The following is a 23,116-nucleotide window of genomic DNA, read 5'->3' as shown; positions in this document are numbered from 1 at the left end:
TTGTCCTGCAAAAATTCTTCCCAGTCATCAGATTCATTCTGATCACAAACATTCCAATTTGTACCAATTGTTATCTTTTCCACTTTATACAAAGGACTGTTTTCAACTAACCACTTTGCTGCCATTATCACTTTGTGAGGTCTAATATTTTCAACTTGGTAGGCATGATTGTAGCTTATTTTCCTTTTGAATTTGACAGGTATTGTTTGTGAATCATTGATAGTTCTGGGTAATGTTGAAACAGTGCTAGATACATCAGCTATGACATTTACAATATTGCCTTTGAGACTAACTTGTCTACCCCGTGGCAATTCTCTGATTTGCATGAAAGGAATACGTAAGGCAACAAGTCTTTCTTCAAGTGGATGTAATTTTAACTCTGGTCGGATTCCATGGAATGACATTTTGTTTGCTACAGCACAAGGTGGCAGCTTTGACTCTTTTAAATATGAGTAACAAGTTTGACATAATGGTGACATTTCATCATCTGTGGCATTTACATAGGATGATGCCAATGATGACAATTTACTTTTAATATTATTGTATTTACAACACTTTCTCTGTACCACAGCTGTTCACAGCACACACATACAAATGTTGGACCATTCAGAACTGATTTATGGAAAACTTCAATAAGTTCATTAATTGATTTGGCACCACTGCAATTTCTTTTAATTTTCTTAGCTCTTGCATCACCTTCTTTTTCAGCTTGTCTGTACACTTCATCAGACCGTCTGAATTTCTTTGATTTAGCATTTCTCTGTTGTTCATTTTGTCTGTACACTTCATCAGACCGTCTTAATTTCATAGATTCAACGTTTCTCTGCTGTTCACCTTGTCTGTAACTTCATCAGACCGTCTTAATTTCATAGATTCAACATTTCTCTGTTGTTCATTGTGTCTGTACACTTCATCAGACCGTCTTAATTTCATTGATTTCACATTTCTCTGTTGTTCACTTTGTCTGAACACTTCATCAGACCGTCTTAATTTCATTGATTTAACATTTCTCTGTTGTTCACTTTGTCTGTACACTTCATCAGACCGTCTTAATTTCATTGATTTCACATTTCTCTGTTGTTCATTGTCTGTACACTTCATCAGCCCGTCTTAATTTCTTTGATTTCACATTTCTCTGTTGTTCACTTTGTCTGTACACTTCATCAGACCGTCTTAATTTCATTGATTTCACATTTCTCTGTTGTTCACTTTGTCTGTACACTTCATCAGACCGTCTTAATTTCATTGATTTCACATTTCTCTGTTGTTCATTGTGTCTGTACACTTCATCAGACCGTCTTAATTTCTTTGATTGAGCATTTCTCTGTTGTTCACTTTGTCTGTACACTTCATCAGACCGTCTTAATTTCATTGATTGAACATTTCTCTGCTGTTCATTTTCTCTGAACTCTACCATTTTCCTTTTTTCTTGCTTTCTTTTCTTGTCTTTCTCTTTCTCTTTTTCTCTATAATTTGCACAGTCTGTGGTTTCAGCCGTGTCATGAAATGTCTCTGTATCTCTTTTCTCAAGGAAATCATAGTGCCCACTATCAATTTGTCCTTCTACACGGATTGCATGATATAATAGGTGTATTGTTTCAGAGGATTCACCTTCAGTGTCGAATGGTTCATTCAGAACATCTAGATGAACTGCAATTTTTACACTGTATGCCATAGCAGCTGCATTTATTTCAATATGGCCACCATGAGTTGCCAAACCTGGGTCAGATATAGACATGTACTGTCTGTAGTCATCTTGATTATTTACATGAAATCTCTGATATTCACCTTTAATGAACTGCTCATATTGATCCCAATGATCAGTTATATAGTTGACAATTTGTAATCTTACAGCATTATGATGAATCTGAGATCCAAAGAGACCTTGACTTATAGCCCTAAATAAACAATTGCCATCACCCTCAATAACCACCTTTCTGTAAGAATTTTGTGGACATTGTCTTTTACGTTGGAGATGCAATTTTCTCTTTTCATTTTTGGCCTTGTGGCTTAATTTCTTTACTCTCATTGTATTGATGTATTTAACTTCTAACAGATGTGATAAGATTCCTTCAGATTATTGTAGTTGTTGCAGTATCAAAAAGGTATAATCTGGAATAAATGCTGTTGTGTTTCACTCAAGAATTCGTGTACAAGTTATCCTTGTATTTCTCTAGGATGGATGGATTATTAGATAAAACACCAAGAATAAATAAATATATCTCTGTATGTTGTGTATATATATCTTGTGGCAGTCACTCTAAAATTAAACCAAGTACTCAAATCTTCCAATTTTTAAATATTTATTTGATTCTTATGATGGTGTGATTGTTATAATAGTGAAAAGAGAGCCTTCTAACGGCCAAATGTCTGAGCGTTCTGTGAGCCTTCCAACGGCCAAATGTGCAAATATGAGCCTTCTAGCGGCCAAATATGAGCCTTCCAACGGCCAAATGTGAGCCTTCCAACGGCCAAATATGCAAATATGAGCCTTCCAGCGGCCAAATGTGCAAATGTGAGCCTTCTAGCGGCCAAATACAAGCCTTATTACAGCAAAATCAACCTCTTGAGCAGTAGTGGTGCAGGACTTCGGCTTGTAGATGTAATCTGTATAAGAAATAAAATCAATATATGATTTGAATGGCAGCATGGGCTAAGGGACGGACCATTAGACTTTGGGAAGGGGGGGTGGTCAGAACCGGGAAAAAAAATTTCAGAGCAGAAAATTTGAAAAAAAAAATTCAGACTTCTCTCCAAAATAAAAAAAAAATATTCAGAACATAACCGATAATAAAAAATTCTGCAATATTCAGAAAAAAAAAATTTGCAAGTCTATTTTCATTTGAAAAAAATAAAATTTAAAATTATCAGACGTAAAAAAAAATTCAGATTCCAGTCGTGACCACCCCCCTCCCAAAGTCTAATGGTCCGTCCCTAAATTTAAAGTTCAAAAAATACCCAGTAGAAAGTTCATGCCAACAAAATGTCACCCAATCAAAAATACTGCCAAAGTACTGCTCCCATTTGATCAGGACTTTTCAAATAACTGCAACAAATTTGAGTCATGTATGTAGCCCATCATGAACTGTATAATATATCAGTCTATCGAATTCTAAAATTCTTTGACAAAAAATATGAAGACATATACCATAAAATATGCAAACAAACGGACCTACCCTGGGCATTTTCCAGGTAAACGTTTATGATTTATCTGCTCAATTTCAATATTTTGAAAAACAACCCTTATATACAACAACTACACTTCCCCCTCTATACAATGTTTGGTTCCTTGAAAAAATGTGTACTGTGTCTTGAATGACCATAGTCGGCCACATTTCTATTGGAGATGCATATTTTTTATTGAACGAATTTGATTTTTTTTTTCCATATTTACGACTCCTCAAGCACATCGTTCTCGAGATTCAAAATTGTTGATCACTACCATAATGAACAAATTTATCTTTATCTCGATGAAATCATGTCTATTTTCACAAATTCAACGTCTAACCTTTTGACGCAATAAACTTCTGACGTCGCACGGATACGCATACTAGTACACCTTGGCCACGTCAGCCATCTTGTTTTTCCACTAACACGTGTCCTCACCACTTGTTCATATTTACGACTCATCAAGGACACCGTCCTCGAGATTCAAAATTGTTGATCGCTTCCATAATGAACAAATTTACCTTTAGCTAGATGAAATCATGTCTATTTTCACAAATACAACGTCTAACCTTTTGACGCAATAAACTTCTGACGTCGCACGGATACGCATACTAGTACACCTTGGCCACGTCAGCCATCTTGTTTTTCCACTAACACGTGTCCTCACCACTTGTTCATATTTACGACTCATCAAGGACACCGTCCTCGAGATTCAAAATTGTTGATCGCTTCCATAATGAACAAATTTACCTTTAGCTAGATGAAATCTTGTCTATTTTCACAAATACAAAGTCTAATCTTTTGACGCAAAATCTTCCGACGTCGTAAGGATACGCATACCGATTACCGTACACCTTAGCCACATCAGCCACCTTGTTTTTCCACTAACACTAACAGTAACACGTATCATCGCGACTTGTTACCATACAAAAGAGTGAAACACTTACCTGACTTTTTCCTGTGACGGTCCTCTAGATGCACTAAGGTTTATGAAGCAGCTTAGTGCCGTTACCTTGCTTCGGATTGCCAGCAATAGCCGGCCTTCGACGATATTTCTGACGATGAGTACTACGGCTTTACTCTAGGCCAGACGATGCTGAAGTTGGACTCAGTTTCGGATTCGGATTCGGTTTCGGATTCGAATAACTGAGAATAGTTTTATTTTTCCAGCTTATGTTATTATTTTTTCGAAAATATGATAACTACTGATATACACAAGGAGATCACCTTACTGCACATGAAGTATATATTTCATGACATAAATTTTTCGCACATAATCATAATTTATACAGTTTAAAATACAAAAAACTTTAGGCAGTAGAGCAAGAAACTATAGTGCATGAATACACCAGACAAAACTGCTGGAAAATTAGTCAAAAGTTACAACTGATGAGCAATTATTGGTATTGTGCAGTTTAGACTATTCAAACTAACAGTACTTCGCACAATACAAAGAAATGCATTCAATGCAATCTTTATTATACAACATATGAATGATAGTTTAGTCCAGGTTTGGTATGGTACATTTAAAATGAAATCTATGCAGAACAACATCAACCAAAACAGCAAAGTAATACAGCACATTAGCATTATACCATGTGACACACATCGTGACATATAAACAAATTAAAGTATAAATGTTTTTGTAAATATCGTTGTCCTTTCTCGACACTTCCTTTCAATTCCGAATTAAAGTGCTTCGAAGTTTTCTGTAATGTCAATTTAGTACCATTTTGATTGTGAAAATATGCACACAATTTATGCTTTAAAATATATACTACATATGCCGGTAGGTAATCCAATAAAAACTTGTTCTTGACGACAAGTATTTAGCTTTTCATACGAAAGTACTGAAGACTATTTTATTTTCACTGGAATTTATTTTAGCTGAAAACAGATTTTCGTTGTTTCACTGTCTTATTTTCACTTTGTCTAGTCTGATTGGATTTTATTGTAGCAGAAAAACAGGTCCGGCGAAAGTAATGAAAATAAAATTCCAAGTGAAAATAAAGTATTCCACAGGATAACTTAACTGAATCCGAAACCGAATCCGAAACCGAGTCTAACTTCAGCATCGTTCTAGCCAGAGTGTAACGTGGAGATAGCGCCCTCAAACCACAGATACCGGCTTCCTATAGACTACCATGTATCAGAAAAATTAAAACTGTGATAACTTCATTAATATGCAAGCCACGCCCACCAAAACCTTTTCAGTTCTAGCCATTTGAATTCTGAAGATGTCTACCAAATTTGACTGAAATACGTTCAGCCGTTTTTGAGATAATGGGGATACAGACACACGGACACACACACAGACACACACACACACACACACACAGACAGACATGGCTAAACCATATGCTCACGTGTGTGAACACGTGAGCAAAAAACTAATCAGTTCTTGCCATTTGCAAACTGAATCTATGTACCAGATTTGATTCTGATCTGACACAGACACACAGACACACAGACAGACAGACGGACGGACAGACAGACATCGCTGCGACATATGCTCACGTGTATGAACACATGAGCAAAAAATGGCAAAAATTGCTCCCAAAATACTATATTGCAAATTTCACCATAATTTCAATATATATCACATTTACATTTAGTTCATCTGTACGAACCTGCATATCGAATTTCAAAGCTATCAGACCAGTACAATTTAAGAAATACATTTTTTGACCAAAAATGGCAAAAATTGCCCCAAATATACAAAATTGTAGTTTTCATCATAATTTCAATAAATATCATTTAGTTCATCTATAGGAACCTGTATACCAAATTTCAAAGCTATCAGATGACTAGTTTTGGAAATACAGATTTTTTGACCAAAAATGGCAAAAATTGCCCCAAAAATTCAAAATTGCAGATTTCATCATAATTTCAATAAATATCATTTAGTTCATCTATAGGAACCTGTATACCAAATTTCAAGGCTATCAGATAAGTTATTTTGGAAATACACATTTTTTGACCAAAAATGGCAAAAATTGCCTCAAAAATACAGATTTACAGATTTCATCACAAATTCAATATATATTACTCAGTTCATCTATAGAAACCTGTATACCAAATTTCAAAGCTATCAGATGAGTACTTTTTGAGAAACACAGTTTTTGACCAAAAATAGCAAAAATTGCCTTAAAAATGCAAATTTGCATATTTCTGCACAATTTGAACAAATCTGAAATAGATCATCCCTAGGCACCTATGTACCAAATATCAAAGTTATCTGACGGGTAGTTTTGAAGAAGAAGATTTTTAAGGAGTTTTTTACCAAAAACGACAAAAATTGCCTTAAAAATACAAATATGCAAATTTCAAGACAATTTGAACAAATCTAACTGAGGTCACCCTAAATAAACTACATATCAAATTTCAAAGCAATCGGACAAGTGGTTTCAGAGATTTTTTTACCAAAAACAGCAAAAAATGCCTAAAAAATACAAATATGCAAATTTCATCACGATTTGAACAGACTTAAGTGAGGTCACCGAAATTGAACTGCATATAAAATTTCACGGCAATTATACTTGTGGTTTCAGAGGAGAAGGCAATTGTTGATGGACGACGACGGACAACGACAACGACGGACGACGACGGAAAATCAACCTATTTGATAAGCTCCACGTCGCTGACAGCGGAGCTAAAAATGAGAGAATTTCGCCAACAATGTGATGCCACAAGTATTCACAAAATGTAATATGTTGGAACAATGCTTTAATTTACACCATGGTTGTTGAAAGCTCCAGATTTTCGGGAGCATTCGTTGACGCTGTTATCATGTGCCACTCATGTTGGATTATAAATGCCAAGGGAGATAGGGGGTATTTATAGGCTCCCCCTGCCTTTAGAGGCGGCGCTTCCCTTTAAAAGGACGCAAAGCTATGGCAGCATTCATTGTGTAAGTGGACTCCAAACAGGCAACACACGGGCACAAGCTCCAGAAAATGCCCCTTTTTAGTTTCCCCGGCCGCAAAAACGCAGATAGACTGCCAAGCGGTCAGCGCGAAGCTGCTGCCGATCGACCTCTGTGGTTATATTCAAAGTCTAACGCGACTAGAAGACAATTTTTTAGGAAATTCGAGCGTTGGTGGTGGGGAAACAATGACCGTTGGGGATTTGAACCGACCGTCAATCAAACACTTGTATAAACTCTGTTTGCAGGATTAGCAAAAGGTGACAAAAGGTTGAAATCAGTTTGTGTAATTAATGTTATAGAAATCAAACACTGTACCAGCCAAATGTTTAACTGGGAGGAGAACTCCACTAATGCGAGAACCTGGGATTGAAAAGTGAAAAAATGTTGGAATATATTTGTTGGAAACAAAACCTGCTAAAATCACCTTCAGTTATGCTTTCTAATGATTTTTTTACCGCATTTTAACACCAAATACAGTTTACTATATCAAATGCTTACTAAATCACTACATTAGTTCCTGTAGGTATAAAATTACCAAAATTAAAAAATCTTTTGACAGTATTTATTAATTTTATTCATATCACAATCTGAATAAATTATGGTACCACTACTCAAAGTAACCTTCATGCCAAATTTCAAACTAGCATTGGAAGTGGTTGGTGTAAAATATATGTTTACCACTAACAACAAAAATAAAAACTAAAAAAAAGTATTACAATTGTTCATCTCATTCTGACATGGTAATATACCTGGTATGTATGAGAAAATATGTAGGGATTTACAGACCAAATTTTAAATCAATACAGTGGAATATTTCTGCAATTTTTTTCTTTTTGTGTCATGCAGAGAATAACTTTTTGTGACACGTGTTGATGAAGGAGGATATCTTTGATAGCCTGCTTCAGGTCGACGTCAGCCTGACCAAAATTGTAAAAATCGCTGCAAAAATACACAATTGAAGATTTCCTCATAATTTGAACGTATTGAACTTTGATCATCCGGAGGAACATCCACTCAATATCAAAGCTATCAGACAAGTAGTTTTTTGAGAAACAAAAATTCTTTGACCAAAAATGGCAAAAAATGTCCCAAAAATACAAATTGCAGATTTCATCCTAATTTCAAACTATCATATTAAGACAAACCCTGGGAACCAGGTGTATACCAAATATGAAAGCTATCAAACAAGCAGTTTTAGAGCAACACATTTTTTGACCAAAAATCACAAAAATTGCCCCAAAAATACAAAATTGCAGATTTCATCAGAATTTGAATACTTCACATTTTGATCAACCTTATGAACCTGAGAACCAAATATCAAAGCTATCAGATCAATACTTATTGGAGAAAAAAAATTTTGACAAAAATTGGGAAAATTGCCCAAATATGAAAATTTCACTACAATTTATACAAACTTGACTGAGGTCATCCTGAGGAACATGGATACCAACTTTCAAAGCAATCTGACCAGCTGTTTCAAAAAACAAGATTTTTTGACTAAAAACTGAAAAAATTAACCCAAAAATACAACCATGGAAATTTCACCCAAATCTGTAGACTTCTCATTTAGAATACCTGAAGGAACCTGGATACCAAGTTTCAACCTAATCTAACCAACGCTTACAGAGTTTTAGCAATTTGCAGGATTTTTCCTTTTCCCCCTCATTTGCATATTTTTGACACTGACATGTTCGTTAGAACAATTTCACATCTCTACCCATGGGTACACCTGTACACCAAATACTAAGATGGTAGGTGTTGCGTTTTAGGAGCTTTGCAGAGAACGGACACACATACGTGCATACATGTATACACACAAACATACACACAGACAGAAACTTTTTCCAACCGATAAGAATAGCTTCCATTGGCACATACATGTATGGCCATATGAGAGCTAAAATAACTTTCTGGTCTTATAATTGGCAAATGAATCAGATTTACAAACCTTGAAATATTCATTATAAATCATTCATGAAAACAACATGCAAATATCAGCTGAAAAACTTTTATGTCCCAGTTTAGTACACAGTGTGACATTGTGTGAAGGACCAGCACACCAAATTATGGAATCACTGAATTTACAGATAGTTGCCATGACAAGACTACCCAATTACTGTTCAAGACATAAGTAATTAAAAATTGCAAACACTTGTGATAGTCATTTATTACATGCCTCAATGTGATTGCAAATCAGTGCATTGGTTTGATTAGGAATATCCAGGGAGTTAGCAGGCCGTGAGTCATGAATGATGTACATGTACAGACCAGTTCCCATGGTTACTTGGTCCGGTGAAGGCCTTTGAGTTTTTGACGTCAAAGTAGATGCTTAAGGCTAGATGTAAACTATCTGTGAGTGCACTGCTATTTGACTTTCATTACAATCTGTTTGATGCTGGTTGATAATGGTAAAGTTGTTTGAGAATGCCCTGCATGTGACTAAATGTCATACATATATAGAGTTAACTGTGAAGAGGGGTGTAATAAAAATATTATTGCCTGACTACATGGGTTTATATTCCCTCGCAGAAGGTGACAATTTGACCTCCTTGCATTGGGCAAAATGTCACCTGCTCTCGCTCACATAAACCCATGTTTTCAGGCAATAATATGACAGAACCCCATGGCCGGTAAGTGCAAGCGCGCCGTACTAGCGGTATTTGCACAAGTGCTGCGGTGTATTCGGCGGCAGTTCGCTCGTGAAAGGACAGCCGAATACATCACACACTGACACACCCTCTATTTTGATTGGCTACACTATTGTTTACTTGTTTATCAAGGATGACGTAAGAGGAATGTCGGAGCTAACTCAAACTCTGTTTGCTATTGCTCACACATACGTAGCAACATGCCACAGGTAGTCAAACGAAGAGAACTTTGAACATTGAACGCTTTTGATTTTTTCACATTTTGAGCTTGAAATTCTTCTAAACGATCGATACAAATAACAGTTCGAAGATTTTTACGGGAAATTTAAAAGTAAGATACGGCAAACGTAACTTGTCGACCGATCAAATTTCACAGTGTTCACCGTGGCAGCAAGCGCTCACTGTTATCAATAGCGTGTAGGACACACAAGCACAGAATAAAAAGCTAAACTGCATGCAAGAGTGGCTTTCTATTGTAAACAGGGAATGTCCGGTGAGAAAACTACAGGCAAAAACGTCTCTGAAAATGTTAAGTGTTTAATTGGCTTCGCTGCGCTCGCAGTTACGTGTGATTTGATGTACTGTGATGGCCGCCGTGGTACGGCGGCCACCGTATATCCATGGAGCTAGAAACGGACGTTGCGCTGCCTGTTGACAATGTTTTTGCTTCGCTGACAAACTGCTCTTCCGGATAATAAAAAACATCCTCACACTATAATAAGTACATGCAATTTTCTTTGTCGTTCATTCGATGTTTTTAAAAGTAAACTGAAAACTCACCTTTTTACGTCATTTTATTCATAATTTTTGTAGTCTTTTGATGAATTTTATAACATGTTGCTAATTTTAACTTTGCTTTTTTACTGTCAGTTTAAAACAATTTTATGTTTCATCCCTCTCTTTGTTGATTTTAAGTGTAAAGTGCATTGAGATTATTTTTAATGTAATGCGCTATATAAGAAATAAAGATTAAGATTAAGATTAAGATTAATGTCATGCATTTTACTATAACTAGCATCGAACCAAAATGAAATGAAATCTTGTAGACGACACTTTTTGTGTTTACAAACAAAAATAGTTCCGGGTCAAAATCGTTAAATACTCATTAACATCAAAGTGAGACTTGAGTGGACACCGTGGGTCATCAGTATGTATTAGGGAGATGATGCAGTGGCAAAGAATGTGAAATTTTCAGAAGAGTTACTTTCAGAATGTGCTTAGGAATACAATTCAGAATAACATTCAGACACTCACTATGTGAGATAATATTCTGTATATTCCAGAAGAGTCCTTTCAGCATGTGCTTTGGAATACAATTCAGAATAATATTCAGACACTCACTATGTGAGATAATATTCTGTATATTCTAGAAGTAACAAGTCATTGACAATGACATAGTCCCCACTTGTAATAGGAGTATTAGTCTTGATGGGGCAGGGAAATGAGGTCATTAAGAAGTATCACTGGAGTGTATATGTTCAGATCTATGGACACATAGGTCTATGTCATTGTTCCCATTTTGAAACAAGAGGCATGTCTAAGTTATGGTTCTAAATCGGGGAAAAAGATCAGACCTCTAGCTGTATTGGCCTGCCAAGAAATACATATGTGCATAATAAATGAAGTACAAGATGTGACATCTTAAGGTCTACTATCCTATCAAAATTGAAGCGTAAAGAACTTGTGGTTACTGAGTTATGCATATACAACGGTATGCATATTCAAGGTCAAAGGTCATCAAGGTCACGTGACATTTTGAAAAAAAAAAACCATTGTATTGCTAATTAATCCATATATGCCAAAATTCAGACCTCTAGCTCTATTGGCTTGCCCACAATTATATATGGGCATAATTACGAGGTAAAGCATGTGTTGTCATAAGGTCTCCCATCCTACTAAATATAAAGGACATAGCACTTGTGGTTACTTATTTATTGACATAATCGTGTATTTTAGGTAAAAGGTTATCGAGGTCACATGACATTTTGTCAAAAAATTTCTATCCTATAGTCTGTCCCTATATACTAAAAATCATACATTTACCTCTATTGGCTTGCTCAAAATTAGATATGCACATAATTAATGAGGTACAAAATGTGGCGTCATAAGGTGTCCCATCATACCAAATATGAAGGGTGTAGCACTTGTGGTTCCTGAGTTATGGACAAATATGTATGTTTGAGGTCAAGGGTCATTGAGGTCACGTGACATTTTTTCAAAAAAATTGTATTGCTAAGTGATCCCTACATACCAAAAATCAGACCTCTAGCTCTATTGGCTCGCTCAAAATTAGATATGTGCATAATTAATGAGGTACAATATGTGGCGTCATAAGGTGTCCCATCATACCAAATATGAAGTGTGTAGCACTTGTGGTTAATGAGTTTTGGACAAATATGTATATTTGAGGTCAAAGGTCACCGAGGTCACATGACATTTTGTCAAAAAAATTGTATTGCTAAGTTATCCCTATATACCAAAAATCAGACCTCTAGCTCTATTGGCTCGCTCAAAATTAGATATGTGCATAATTAATGAGGTACAATATGTGGCGTCATAAGGTGTCCCATCATACCAAATATGAAGGGTGTAACACTTGTGGTTACTGAGTTATGGACAAATATGTATATTTGAGGTCAAAGGTCACCAAGGTCACATGATATTTTGTCAAAAAAATTGTATTGCTAAGTTATCCCTATATACCAAAAATCAGACCTCTAGCTCTATTGGCTCGCTCAAATTAGATATGTGCATAATTAATGAGGAACAATATGTGGCGTCATAAGGTGTCCCATCATACCAAATATGAAGAGTGTAGCACTTGTGGTTACTGAGTTATGCACAAATATGTATATTTGAGGTCAAAGGTAATTGAGGTCACGTGACATTTTGTCCAAAAAATAGCATTGCTAAGTTATCCGTACATACCAAAAATCAGACCTCTGGCTCTATTGGCTCGCTCAAAATTAGATATGCACATAATTAATGAGGAACAATATGTGGCGTCATAAGGTGTCCCATCATACCAAATATGAAGGGTGTAGCATTAGTGATTACTGAGTTATGGACAAATATGTATATTTGAGGTCATAGGTCACCAAGGTCACATGACATTTTGTCAAAGCGTCTGAGATATCTGCGTGAACGGATGGACTCACATGGATGGACTAACGGACTGACATGACCCAATCTATGAGCCCCCTGGACTTTATCTGTGGGGACTAAAAACTGTGTCACTGCATCCTTTTTGCAAAATGAATACGATGAGAAACTAAATTTTTATTTTTCTTGGCCTTATACATGGGAGTCTATGGACTGCCTTATACATGGGAGTCTATGGACTGCCTTATACATGGGAGTCTATGGACTGCCTTATACATGGGAGTCTATGGTCTGCCTTATACATGGGAGTCTATGGTCTGCCTTAAAAATGGGAGTCTATGGTCTGCCTTATACATGGGAGTCTATGGTCTGCCTTATACATGGGAGTCTATGGAGGTGAAAACTAAAAAGTCCTCTACCACGGCCAAATTTGATCGCATTGTGAAACAAATCAACATGCATCTGTATGAGGTAGAGTACTATCCTTTTACCAAGTTTGAACAAAATCGCTCCAGGCGTCTCTGAGATATCTGCGTGAACGAAAAAAGTCATAAAATATGCAAATGAGCAATTAATTAATAAGCCACACCCACCAAAATCTAATCAGATCTAAGTCTCATCATGATAATACCAAATACCAAATTGCATGACATTGGACCTAAGGGTTCTTAAGTTATGAGTGGAACAAAATCTGTCTACGGACGGACGGACAGACGGACGGACGGACAGACGGACGGACAGACGGACGGACGGACAGACGGACACACACACAGACATTGTGCCGACATAGGACACCTTTGGTGCTTCGCACCACGGTGTCCAATAAAGGAATGGCATAATGTTTTTGGTATTGCACTGCAGTGCAAAAACCAGTAGTACGCGCGCGCTTCGATGCGAGTAAACTGTGGTACATATGTAATAATATGTATTATTTCATTTTGAATGTATAACATAATCTGTCCACGTCTTACCTTCCTAGCCCATCCTTTAAGCTGAATATTGAAGAGATAAACATCAGGCTTTAGTTTAGAATGATTGGCATATCCAATGCTGTTGATATGGCTGTTAGCATATTCAATCTGTGTTGAAAACAGAACAGTGAATGTGAAGTGTATGTGTACCATTGATTTTTTAATAAGAGATGAAGTGTATAAATACTGATTCAGAATCACTTACTGTCTTATCATTTAATTAACAAATCAGTGTTTTTTGCAGGTTTCTCTCACAATGGGGATGGGAAGTGAACTTGGTTCTGATTGAGGGGAATCTTATAAATTAGGCAAATCTAAGTCAGGAAATGAAGATTTTCAAGGTATTAGCAAAATAAGATTTAAGTGTTGGTTTAACCGTGGACTGTAGAATCGATGGTTTAACATCAAATCAAAAAGTCTCCTATCCCTTGCTCTTTCCTAAGTAGATATTGAATAAATTCGAGGCCTACACAAATCATTCACACTTCATTCATATATATATATATATATATATATATATATATATATGTGTGTGTGTGTGTGTGTGTGTGTGTGTGCGTGTGTGCGCGTGTGTGTAATTAGGGGGTTAGGCCAAAGTAATTAAATTCTTTGTTTTGTGTCCACTCTAAATGGAAAAAGGTACGCGTCTAAGCGGCTGAAAAACACACACAAGAAAATTAACACAATGTAATTTGCTTGCAACAAATAAAAAATTGTAACAAAATTTTAGTTCAGAAAAGCTAAGTGGTCATGTCCTAAAATTTCCTATTCAAATACACTGTGTGTTTTTTTCATGAAAACCTTAAAAACCTAGGCGGGTGGGGACACAAAACAAAGAATTTAATTACTTTGGCCTTACTACACAAAGTTTGGTCGATATCGTGTCGTATTCAAGTGATGTGTTTGTCTTTTGACGAGTTGCACAGGAGAGAGTCAAAATGTGGACACATGAGAAAACGACGTGATATAGACCAAACTTTGTGTAATAACCCCTATATCATACATGCATACTGCGGTTATGACTGTTGTTGTAGCAACGTTCAAAAATTTGCAACAAAATCAACAGTGGTCTTCTTTGCTTGTGTAACTGGAACTGCCAACAAATATATAACACATACTTGCACACAAGGACAAGGACACGGACACGGACACACACACACACACACACACACACACTGTGTGCCTATTGATAAGGGTATAAGAATGTTGGGAAGTATTCTTACCATATTATTGTTGGCACACACATCCAAGAATGCTGTCATGTATTGATAATAAGCAGATTGTTTATCCTCGCTGCCAACTGCTACTCCATTGAAATCATCCTCTGAAATACCAACCCCAGCTTCTTTGGATTTCATATCTTTTTGTCTTTTCTTGGTGGGTTTTGTTTTTGATTTCTTGTTTTCAGATAGAAACTGTTTGGTCTTTTTCTGTGTTTTTGATTTTTCTCCTTCTTTTTCTTCAGTCTTCAGTCGTGCAGATGTTTTGGACTCAGAAGTCTTCTTTTTTGCTTTGCTTTTCAAAAGTTTTTGGCTGCTATCTTCTTTTGGAGTACTAATGTGTTCATTTGAAGAATCACCTTTCATTTCAAATGAGTAATGTAAATTTGTGTCCTGAGTAATATTTAAATTCTGTTCAATGTGTGCTTCTTCACAATTTTGCAAATTGCAGTCACTTTGGGGATGAATTGAAACCACTTCAAGGTCATTAAAATTTACACCTGTATAGTCACTGACACTTTGAACATCTATTGACTCAACTGGATCCCACTCATTTTCTTCCTTCATAAGAACTTGATATGATGATGATTTCTCTGAAAAAACAAGTCATCATTGATGACACAGTCCCCACTTGTTAATGGGTACTTTAACCCTTTGAACCCGGCTCAAACAAAAATGTCCGCATGATGTCATAGGGTACCAAGGGGCCAGGGTGCAAAGGGTTAAAGGGACATTAGCTGTAACTTTTAGCTATTTTTTCAGTATTCTAGTTCTGTGTATCAACTACAGCTTCTTGCCCTAATCCCTATGTCATCCTGAAGTGTCAAGTAATTGCTTGTCAACACACTGTACATGTGTTATGATCATTGTGTTTGTTGACAAATGAATTCTAGTCTAGACCTGAACACAATTTTCAACAATGATAATGAATAATTACTCATAAAGGTTGCACTGACACACTATATAGTTGGTATTTCATCATGGTTCTGGGATTCACACCAGAAACTGTAGTTGAAACACAGAACAAAAATACTGAAAAAACGGTGTCGCTCAAATTTGATCAGAATCGGTACATACCAGTATGGGTACCAAAGATCAACAATAAATGTTGTTTCTATCTGTTCAGTGCAGGAAAATTCTACGTTGATGTCATGACAATGATTTCTGCACAGTACAACCAGAAAAACAACAAGAAATATTTAAACCAGAAAAACAAGAATGGCAAAAGTAATTAAGGTCTGAAACTTTAGGTACTGGAGGTCAACTTTAGCAACATGCACAGCAGAAAGGCAGCTAGCCCCCCTTAGTTTGACCATAGACGGTCTTCCTCCCCTCTACTGACGGTCTTCCTCCCCTCTACTGTCTATGGTTTGAGCAGGTCTGTTAATATGTAACAGTTCATAAACAATGACAGGAAATGACTCAAGTCAGTGGAGTAAGCCTGTTTCAAGCCTGTTTCAGGATTTCGCTTTTTCTTACCTCATTTGCACATTTTTGACACTGATTTGTTCATTTGAACAAATTAACATCTCAACCCCTATATCTACCTGTACACCAAATACTGAGACGGTAGCTTTGGCGGTATGGGAGCCTTTGTGTGTGACGGACATACATCCGCACATACCCACAAATATACAGACATACAGATGCCACTCAGACTCATCATATAAGCTCTTTTTGGTATTTATATATAAAACCAAATATGAGCTAAAAATTGTAAAAGTTACAGCTAATTGAGCTTTAATTACAAGTCCTCGGAGAGGAAAGAGTCCTCTTCATTAATTAGGTCTGTGATTAAAAATACTGCGATACAGATGGGGGTTAATGGCCGAGAATGAGTTCCATGGTAGTGAAAACATTAAACCAATGTAGGCCACCATCCTAATTACAAGAGGTCATTAAATGAGTCAATTAGTAATTAATCGACAGGATGTTGCCAAACATTTTTGCATCCTATCATAACACTGACAGATTATCACCGGTACCATATTTCATAAAGTTTGATGCAGTTCTTCTGGACATTCGCCCTCAAAACAAAAATTCTTAATGTAAATACAAATTAGCAATTAACTGTGCTCTCCCTGGCTTTTCGAAATTATTAGTAAATTTACGAATTAGGTTCAAAAAATATTAGTAAGCACAAATTATCTAATGCTGAGCCCGCCCATTTTCAACAAACACTTCTGGTACTCAATAAATGATTTAAGGGGATAGAAATGATGAATCATCGGATTTTATTATAGAAAAAGGAAAATGAAAATTTCCTTTTGAGTTTTTTTTGACAATGAACACTCATAAGTGAATCCAAAGAGGAAAAAAGCAGATGCAAACATGAACTATATCTTGTTAAAATGAAGGACTATTATCAAATCTGAAATGTAGCAGAAGAAATGCGAGAGTACTTTAGTGTTTTCTGTAGATTTGGCCAACTAGAAAACATCTTTGAATTATGAATTTTTCCAAAACCTAATCCAAATTAAAGTCTTTGCATAAGATAAATAAGATTGTGTAATTTACAATGTGCATGGCTGGCTGCAAGCTGAGATCACAAACAACTGCTCTGCTAGTGTTTATCTGCCAATGCATACACACATGTACATCTGCAACCCTTAAACTTTTACCTGTTTACATGTTTGCTCACTGAGCACAGCCGTCTTTCACAGTTTTATTTTGATAAATGTATTCGTGAAGAAAGCAGATTCGAGTTTCATTTCGTTACTCTTCAGTGCAGATTTGTTTTAACAACCAAAGTTACGTAATTTGAAACTGTCTGCATCTCACGCACTACGTACATGTAGCTGCAATATGTGGCCTCCTTGGTCGACTGAGCCCGTTTCAACTACGATGTAAACTTGTACTTTTTCAACCGGGGTTGATTAATGCGTTGAACAGTAAGCATTGCCGAAATCCATGGCTCTGAATAAGTTTACATCCATTTACCAAGCACATGGTGCAATTACACTATCGAATGAAGTCTACCATCATACAAAAACAAACAAAACAAACAGAATGGCAACCACTGTCAAGGGCATACCACTTTACGGCACACATACAAAACAGTGAGTTCACTCTGCGCACGTTAGAGAGAACATGTAGCAAAACTCTATTTTTACGACTTTGTGTTTTACAACGGCAAGGACGATTATTTTGCGATGTCAGGCGGATTTTCAAGGGTTTTCAGACAAAAACTTCTGAGAGTTGAAGGACTTATAATGATTGTAGGCATGTACAGACTTAATGAAATACGTTTTCAAGCTTGAATTGTCCAGAGCGTGGTTAATTCAACCGCTGGTGCACTTGCCCGTCGGACGGGAAGCATATTGATTTTTAATACTTGCCCGAACGCAAAATTCACTAGCCACGGGCGTCGGGCCATAGGAGTTTCTGAGCCCTGAACTGGCTAATGAATTGCAGGTATTTATTATTCTTTAATTCATGCAGGCTTTGGTTTGGCTTTGTTTTCAAAATGTCACAACATGCTTTCATCTTGTGCCGTATGACTTCATATGCGGCTATCACAAGAGGGCAAAACATGTCAAGTGTACAAAAGCTGCTGTCATCGATATGGAGATTAGCCAATCACAAGTTTGGATTCACGCTATGTTTTCATTCATGCCAAAATGTTGCAATTAGTTTGTTTTGTTTTGTTTTGTTTTTTTGCTAATGAGTTTTTCCGCTGTCGGACAACGCGTGTTCCTTCAGTGTTCCTTCATTCAAGCCGTAGGATCGATGACATGATGACCCAAACTTTAGTGGCAGAAATACCACCAGAAATAAAAATTGGTGGCAGAATTGACAGATTTGGGTGGCAAATGCTACCATTGCCACCGATTTATATTTCGAACACTGGACTGTGCACAATATTTCTCTGGATCATCAACGAAAACTATCAGTATTCATAACATTTGCTGAGAGAGTTTCTTGTAAAACATTTTGAAGGAAACCTATTAAAATTGGCTAGTTCACTGAAAAAAATTAAATCTGCAGATTGTCAAATGACAAATCTATGACAACTAAGATTTCTGGCTAAGATTTCCGGCTCGCTTTCACCTCCATGCAAAGACAAACACTTTGCGATACATCGTTCAACCATGCGCGGTCTTGATTGTAGTTCGATTTTCTTTCAGGCTGACTGTTCTTGATCTCTTCTCGATGGTTTCATTGTTTTGTATTTTTTTCATATCAGTTGCCGTTTTTATGACAAAATTTCTTTCCCAGCTGAGGATACTACATTTTTACTGTATCTATCTAAAGCATTTGTAACTGCCTGCTTCCCTCGATCCGCTTCAACCGACCATTCGGAAAGTTGACAGCATGTGAGTGTTAGGGTGTCTTGAAACTACCGTAATGTATGACACGCTTACACCGGTATGCAGGTATGAGAGTACACGATCCGGGGATCTTGAAATCTTTTCGCATGCTCATGTTATCACAGGTCAAAGTCCAAAGCTGAAGCTGGCTATCACCATGTGTCGATGATATAGGGGCAGATTAGTTTTTGAAAGACGAGATATGACAGTATTTCCCTGGAATTCATAATCTTGACCGAAAATCAGGCTTCAAAAATAACAAAATTGTTCGTAAATGGCCGATCAGACATTTATTTTTTTTCGTAAATTTTAATTTTGTTCGTAATTTACGAACGTTACGAGCGACAGCGAGAGCACAGATTAATTTAAACAATACCGCTAAGTGTTGTTGAAATGTATTTACAACACTATGAGATTAACATCTGTACCAAGTTTCATCAAATTTGATAAGTATTTGTGGACATATCACTCTAATCAGGAAAGTTCATTATACATATGCAATCACAAATTAATTAACATGAAATTGATAAATGTCTTCATTCAAGTGTTAAAGCAATGTGAGCTTAACATCTGTACAAAGTTTCATGAAATTTGATGCAGTATTTCTTGATATATCAGCCTATTTACGAAAATTCAATAATTCACATGATACTGCTACATGTCAAGAAAAAAATTGATGTGCGTATGTATGACATAGGTCAATGTCCTTGTACCAGCTTTGAATTGGTGGAAATGTGTCTGAGTTACATGTCTTGCACTGTACATGAAAAAACGTAATGTTGCCACCAGACAACCATTTTGCATTGGTTTGTGAAAACAATTGACAAAGCATATGACCTTGTACCATATTTGAATAAAATTGGTTGATACATGTCTGAGGTATGGCTGCAAACATGAAAAAATCGTAACATAGTGGCCGCCATGCAGCCAATGTATTTGATGTTACCGTAAAAAAAAATCAAAGTGAACAAATGTATGACAAAAGTCAATGTCCAAAAAATTGAAGCAAAATGGCTGCCTGGTGGCCATAATGGATCATGTTCTGAAATTACTAGACATGCATGCTGGTATGTAGGAAACTGGTTCAGTTACTTTTTAAATCAGCTCTTCTTCCTTCTATTATTTCACACAAATAATGGCTTAAAAGCAAGGAACAACGTACCCTTCTATGTTGTCCTTGGGCCCAAATTTCAATTAAATTGATCTAGGCATGTTTGAGAAACAATGACGGATGGATGGACACATAACTACAAGTAGACATGCACCAAAAAGACTGACTTACGCAGCCAAATGCATAAGTTTCTCTCCCTTCAGTCCATGCAGACTTCATTGTACAAAAAGATCTCTGAAACATGACTGACCAGCTTTGTTTATGCACTACTTTACCTTTTCCAATCTTTTGTAACTGCATTTTTCTGCGTTCTAAAGCTACAAAAGACAAATGACAGAATTTAGAAGTGATGAAAGTTTTTAAAGAACATAAAATTATTCTGGTGAAGTAAATGATTGTATAGTTGCTTAAAATTTTGTTCACGAGAACAAATTTAATGCTAAGTATTGCCACACAACGAGTAAACATATCATCAATAACGACATAGGCTCCATGAAACAATATTGAAAGTCATTTGCATTTTCATGTGAGTTAATTTATAATTTGCATATCTAATGAGCTTTCACAGTTTGGCATATATAGCTTGAAGGACTTGACCAGTGGCAATTAAACTTGCTATATAAGTGGTGATACAATCACAGCAGTCAAAGAAATTTCACATTTTCATTTCAGCTCGCTACATATTTGTATACCTAAAGAACTTCAGAATTAATCTGTGGTGAATCTTGTTCATGATATTGATCATAACAGTTTCAGTGAAATTACAAACATGTACATACATATGTAGCCAAAGTTTAAATTACACACAACTGCAACATATAATGAAACACGTGACCATTTTCAGTTCATATCTGGTTCATGAATGGTCGATATCATTGACTGAAATATACATAATACTGAACCAATGTTTACACAAACCCTGCAGGGAAAAGTAAACATTGTTTTGGTATCTATGAAAATCTTGCTAAAGTGACATTCATCATTAACTAAACAGGGATGTAGAAAATTTTGGTCACAGGTGGCAAAAATAAAAGTACAGGCGGCTACAAGTAGTGTCTGTACACACTAAGTTTGTGCAAGATGTCCTGATTGTTTACCCCAACTTTTTTCACAGCTGGTTGTTTTTGCCAGCTGCTGGCTATTTTCTACATCCCTGCTAAATATAAATCCATGTAAGACTTCATACCTTGAAGTAATCTTTTCTTCTCTTGATATATTGACTTGTAAGATTCCTTGAATATAGTTGCACGGATATCATTTCTTGCCATTCGATGGCCATTTCTTACACCTGTCCATAACAAAATACAGTTTCAATATTCAATAAAAACTGTCATAAAGCTAAAAAACAAAGTATAGAATATGATAAGTGTCATCATGAGTAATGAAACTGAAGCTGGAACGTACAGCTGAGCACAGCCATTTCTTGTGTTGGTTATTCCTTAGACTGGTATCAAATTCAGTGGTTCAACAACTCTGTCTGGTATTCCACTTTTAGCAACTGATCAAATACAGTTGAGCTTTAAAGGCGGAGCCTCCCTTTAAAAGGACGCGAAGCCATGGCGGTGTTCATTGTGTAAGTGGACACCAAACAGGCAACACGCGGCTACACGCTCCAGAAAATGCCACTTTTTAGTTTTCCCCGGCCGCAAAAACGCAGATAGACTACCAAGCGGTCAGCGCGAAGTTGCTGCCGATCGAACTCTGTGGTTATATTCAAAGTCTAATGTGACTAGAAGACAATTTTTTAGGAAATTCAAGCGTTTGTGGTGGGGAACAATGACTGTTGGCAGTTTGAACCGTCTGTGCCAAGAAATAGCAATTTAATTAAATTAAACTTCTATTGAGAACAGTCAGTAGTTACGAACAAGTGACCTTGTCCAGCCTCTGAACCAAGACTGACAATGCTTACAGATGGACAACAGAGATCTAATAAAATAATATTGTACTAATAATAGTAATAAAAATAGCGTCAAGGACACTTTCCTCACAATTATTACATGTGGCAAGCCAGAATGAGTGTGTACAAGATATTTAATAGCATCTATGGGCCTTACATTTTAGCTTGTGATATTCATAGTCAAATGAATTTGAACAAATTTTGATGCACCGTCCATTGAAATATGAAATCACAGTACCTTTATCACCGGTCTGGCAACACGGATTAATTTCCATTGTCAAAGGTGTGAATCACCGTGACCATTACGTCAGTCCGTAGCGACGCCATCAACTAAGTGTTGGGCGCCATTTTTGAATGCAGTGTTCTGTGTTTATAGCCAGTTTATAGCCATTTTCGTGTAAAATCAGCAAACCTTTTGAGTCCAAATCATCTTACAGTGAGCAGAAATGTACATTGTCTCGGGTGAGTGTTGCCCTATATGAATAGTTAGCAGCATTTCCTTGTAACACTTGCAACGATTTTTGTGTTCATGTTTGATCTCCTTAGCGTATATGCCGATCTAAATGTCTTCAATTTTTGTAGACTCTTTTTCTTGGTGTACGTTTCAAGAACAAAATTACTACACATTAAATAGCTGTGTTTCCTCTGCCACTCTCAAATTCGTAAAATTACTAATTTTTTAGATGATTTACTAATTTTTTTCATTGTTGATTCGTAAATATACGAATGCAAGGAAGCAGCTAGTTGATTGAGAGCTGAAG

At 36.4% G+C, this 23,116-nt stretch overlaps 1 protein-coding gene and 1 long non-coding RNA gene across 4 annotated transcripts in view; both read right to left on the bottom strand.

Annotated features, from left to right (window-relative positions):
- LOC139136543 (DNA-directed RNA polymerase, mitochondrial-like) overlaps positions 1–23,116 on the bottom strand; it is a 184,982-nt gene that overhangs the window by 154,151 nt on the left and 7,715 nt on the right. For all 3 annotated transcript variants that reach the window (XM_070704267.1, XM_070704265.1, XM_070704266.1), the window contains exons 2-5: positions 21,645–21,746; positions 20,734–20,775; positions 15,041–15,630; positions 13,818–13,925 (exon numbers count right to left, since the gene is read on the bottom strand). In XM_070704267.1, coding sequence (XP_070560368.1) covers positions 13,818–13,925; positions 15,041–15,630; positions 20,734–20,775; positions 21,645–21,726 — 822 coding nt within the window. In that variant the 5' untranslated portion in view covers positions 21,727–21,746. The remainder of the gene's footprint in view (positions 1–13,817; positions 13,926–15,040; positions 15,631–20,733; positions 20,776–21,644; positions 21,747–23,116) is intronic.
- Positions 2,287–5,771, bottom strand: LOC139136542 (uncharacterized). Its single transcript, XR_011553190.1, has 2 exons — positions 4,116–5,771; positions 2,287–2,607 (listed from the first exon to the last, which is right to left on the bottom strand). It is a non-coding gene; the product is annotated as an uncharacterized lncRNA (long non-coding RNA).

The sequence above is a fragment of the Ptychodera flava genome, chromosome 7 (genome assembly GCF_041260155.1).
Source record: "Ptychodera flava strain L36383 chromosome 7, AS_Pfla_20210202, whole genome shotgun sequence".
Lineage (NCBI taxonomy): Eukaryota > Metazoa > Hemichordata > Enteropneusta > Ptychoderidae > Ptychodera > Ptychodera flava.
This window is presented reverse-complemented; position numbering and strand designations above follow the sequence as displayed.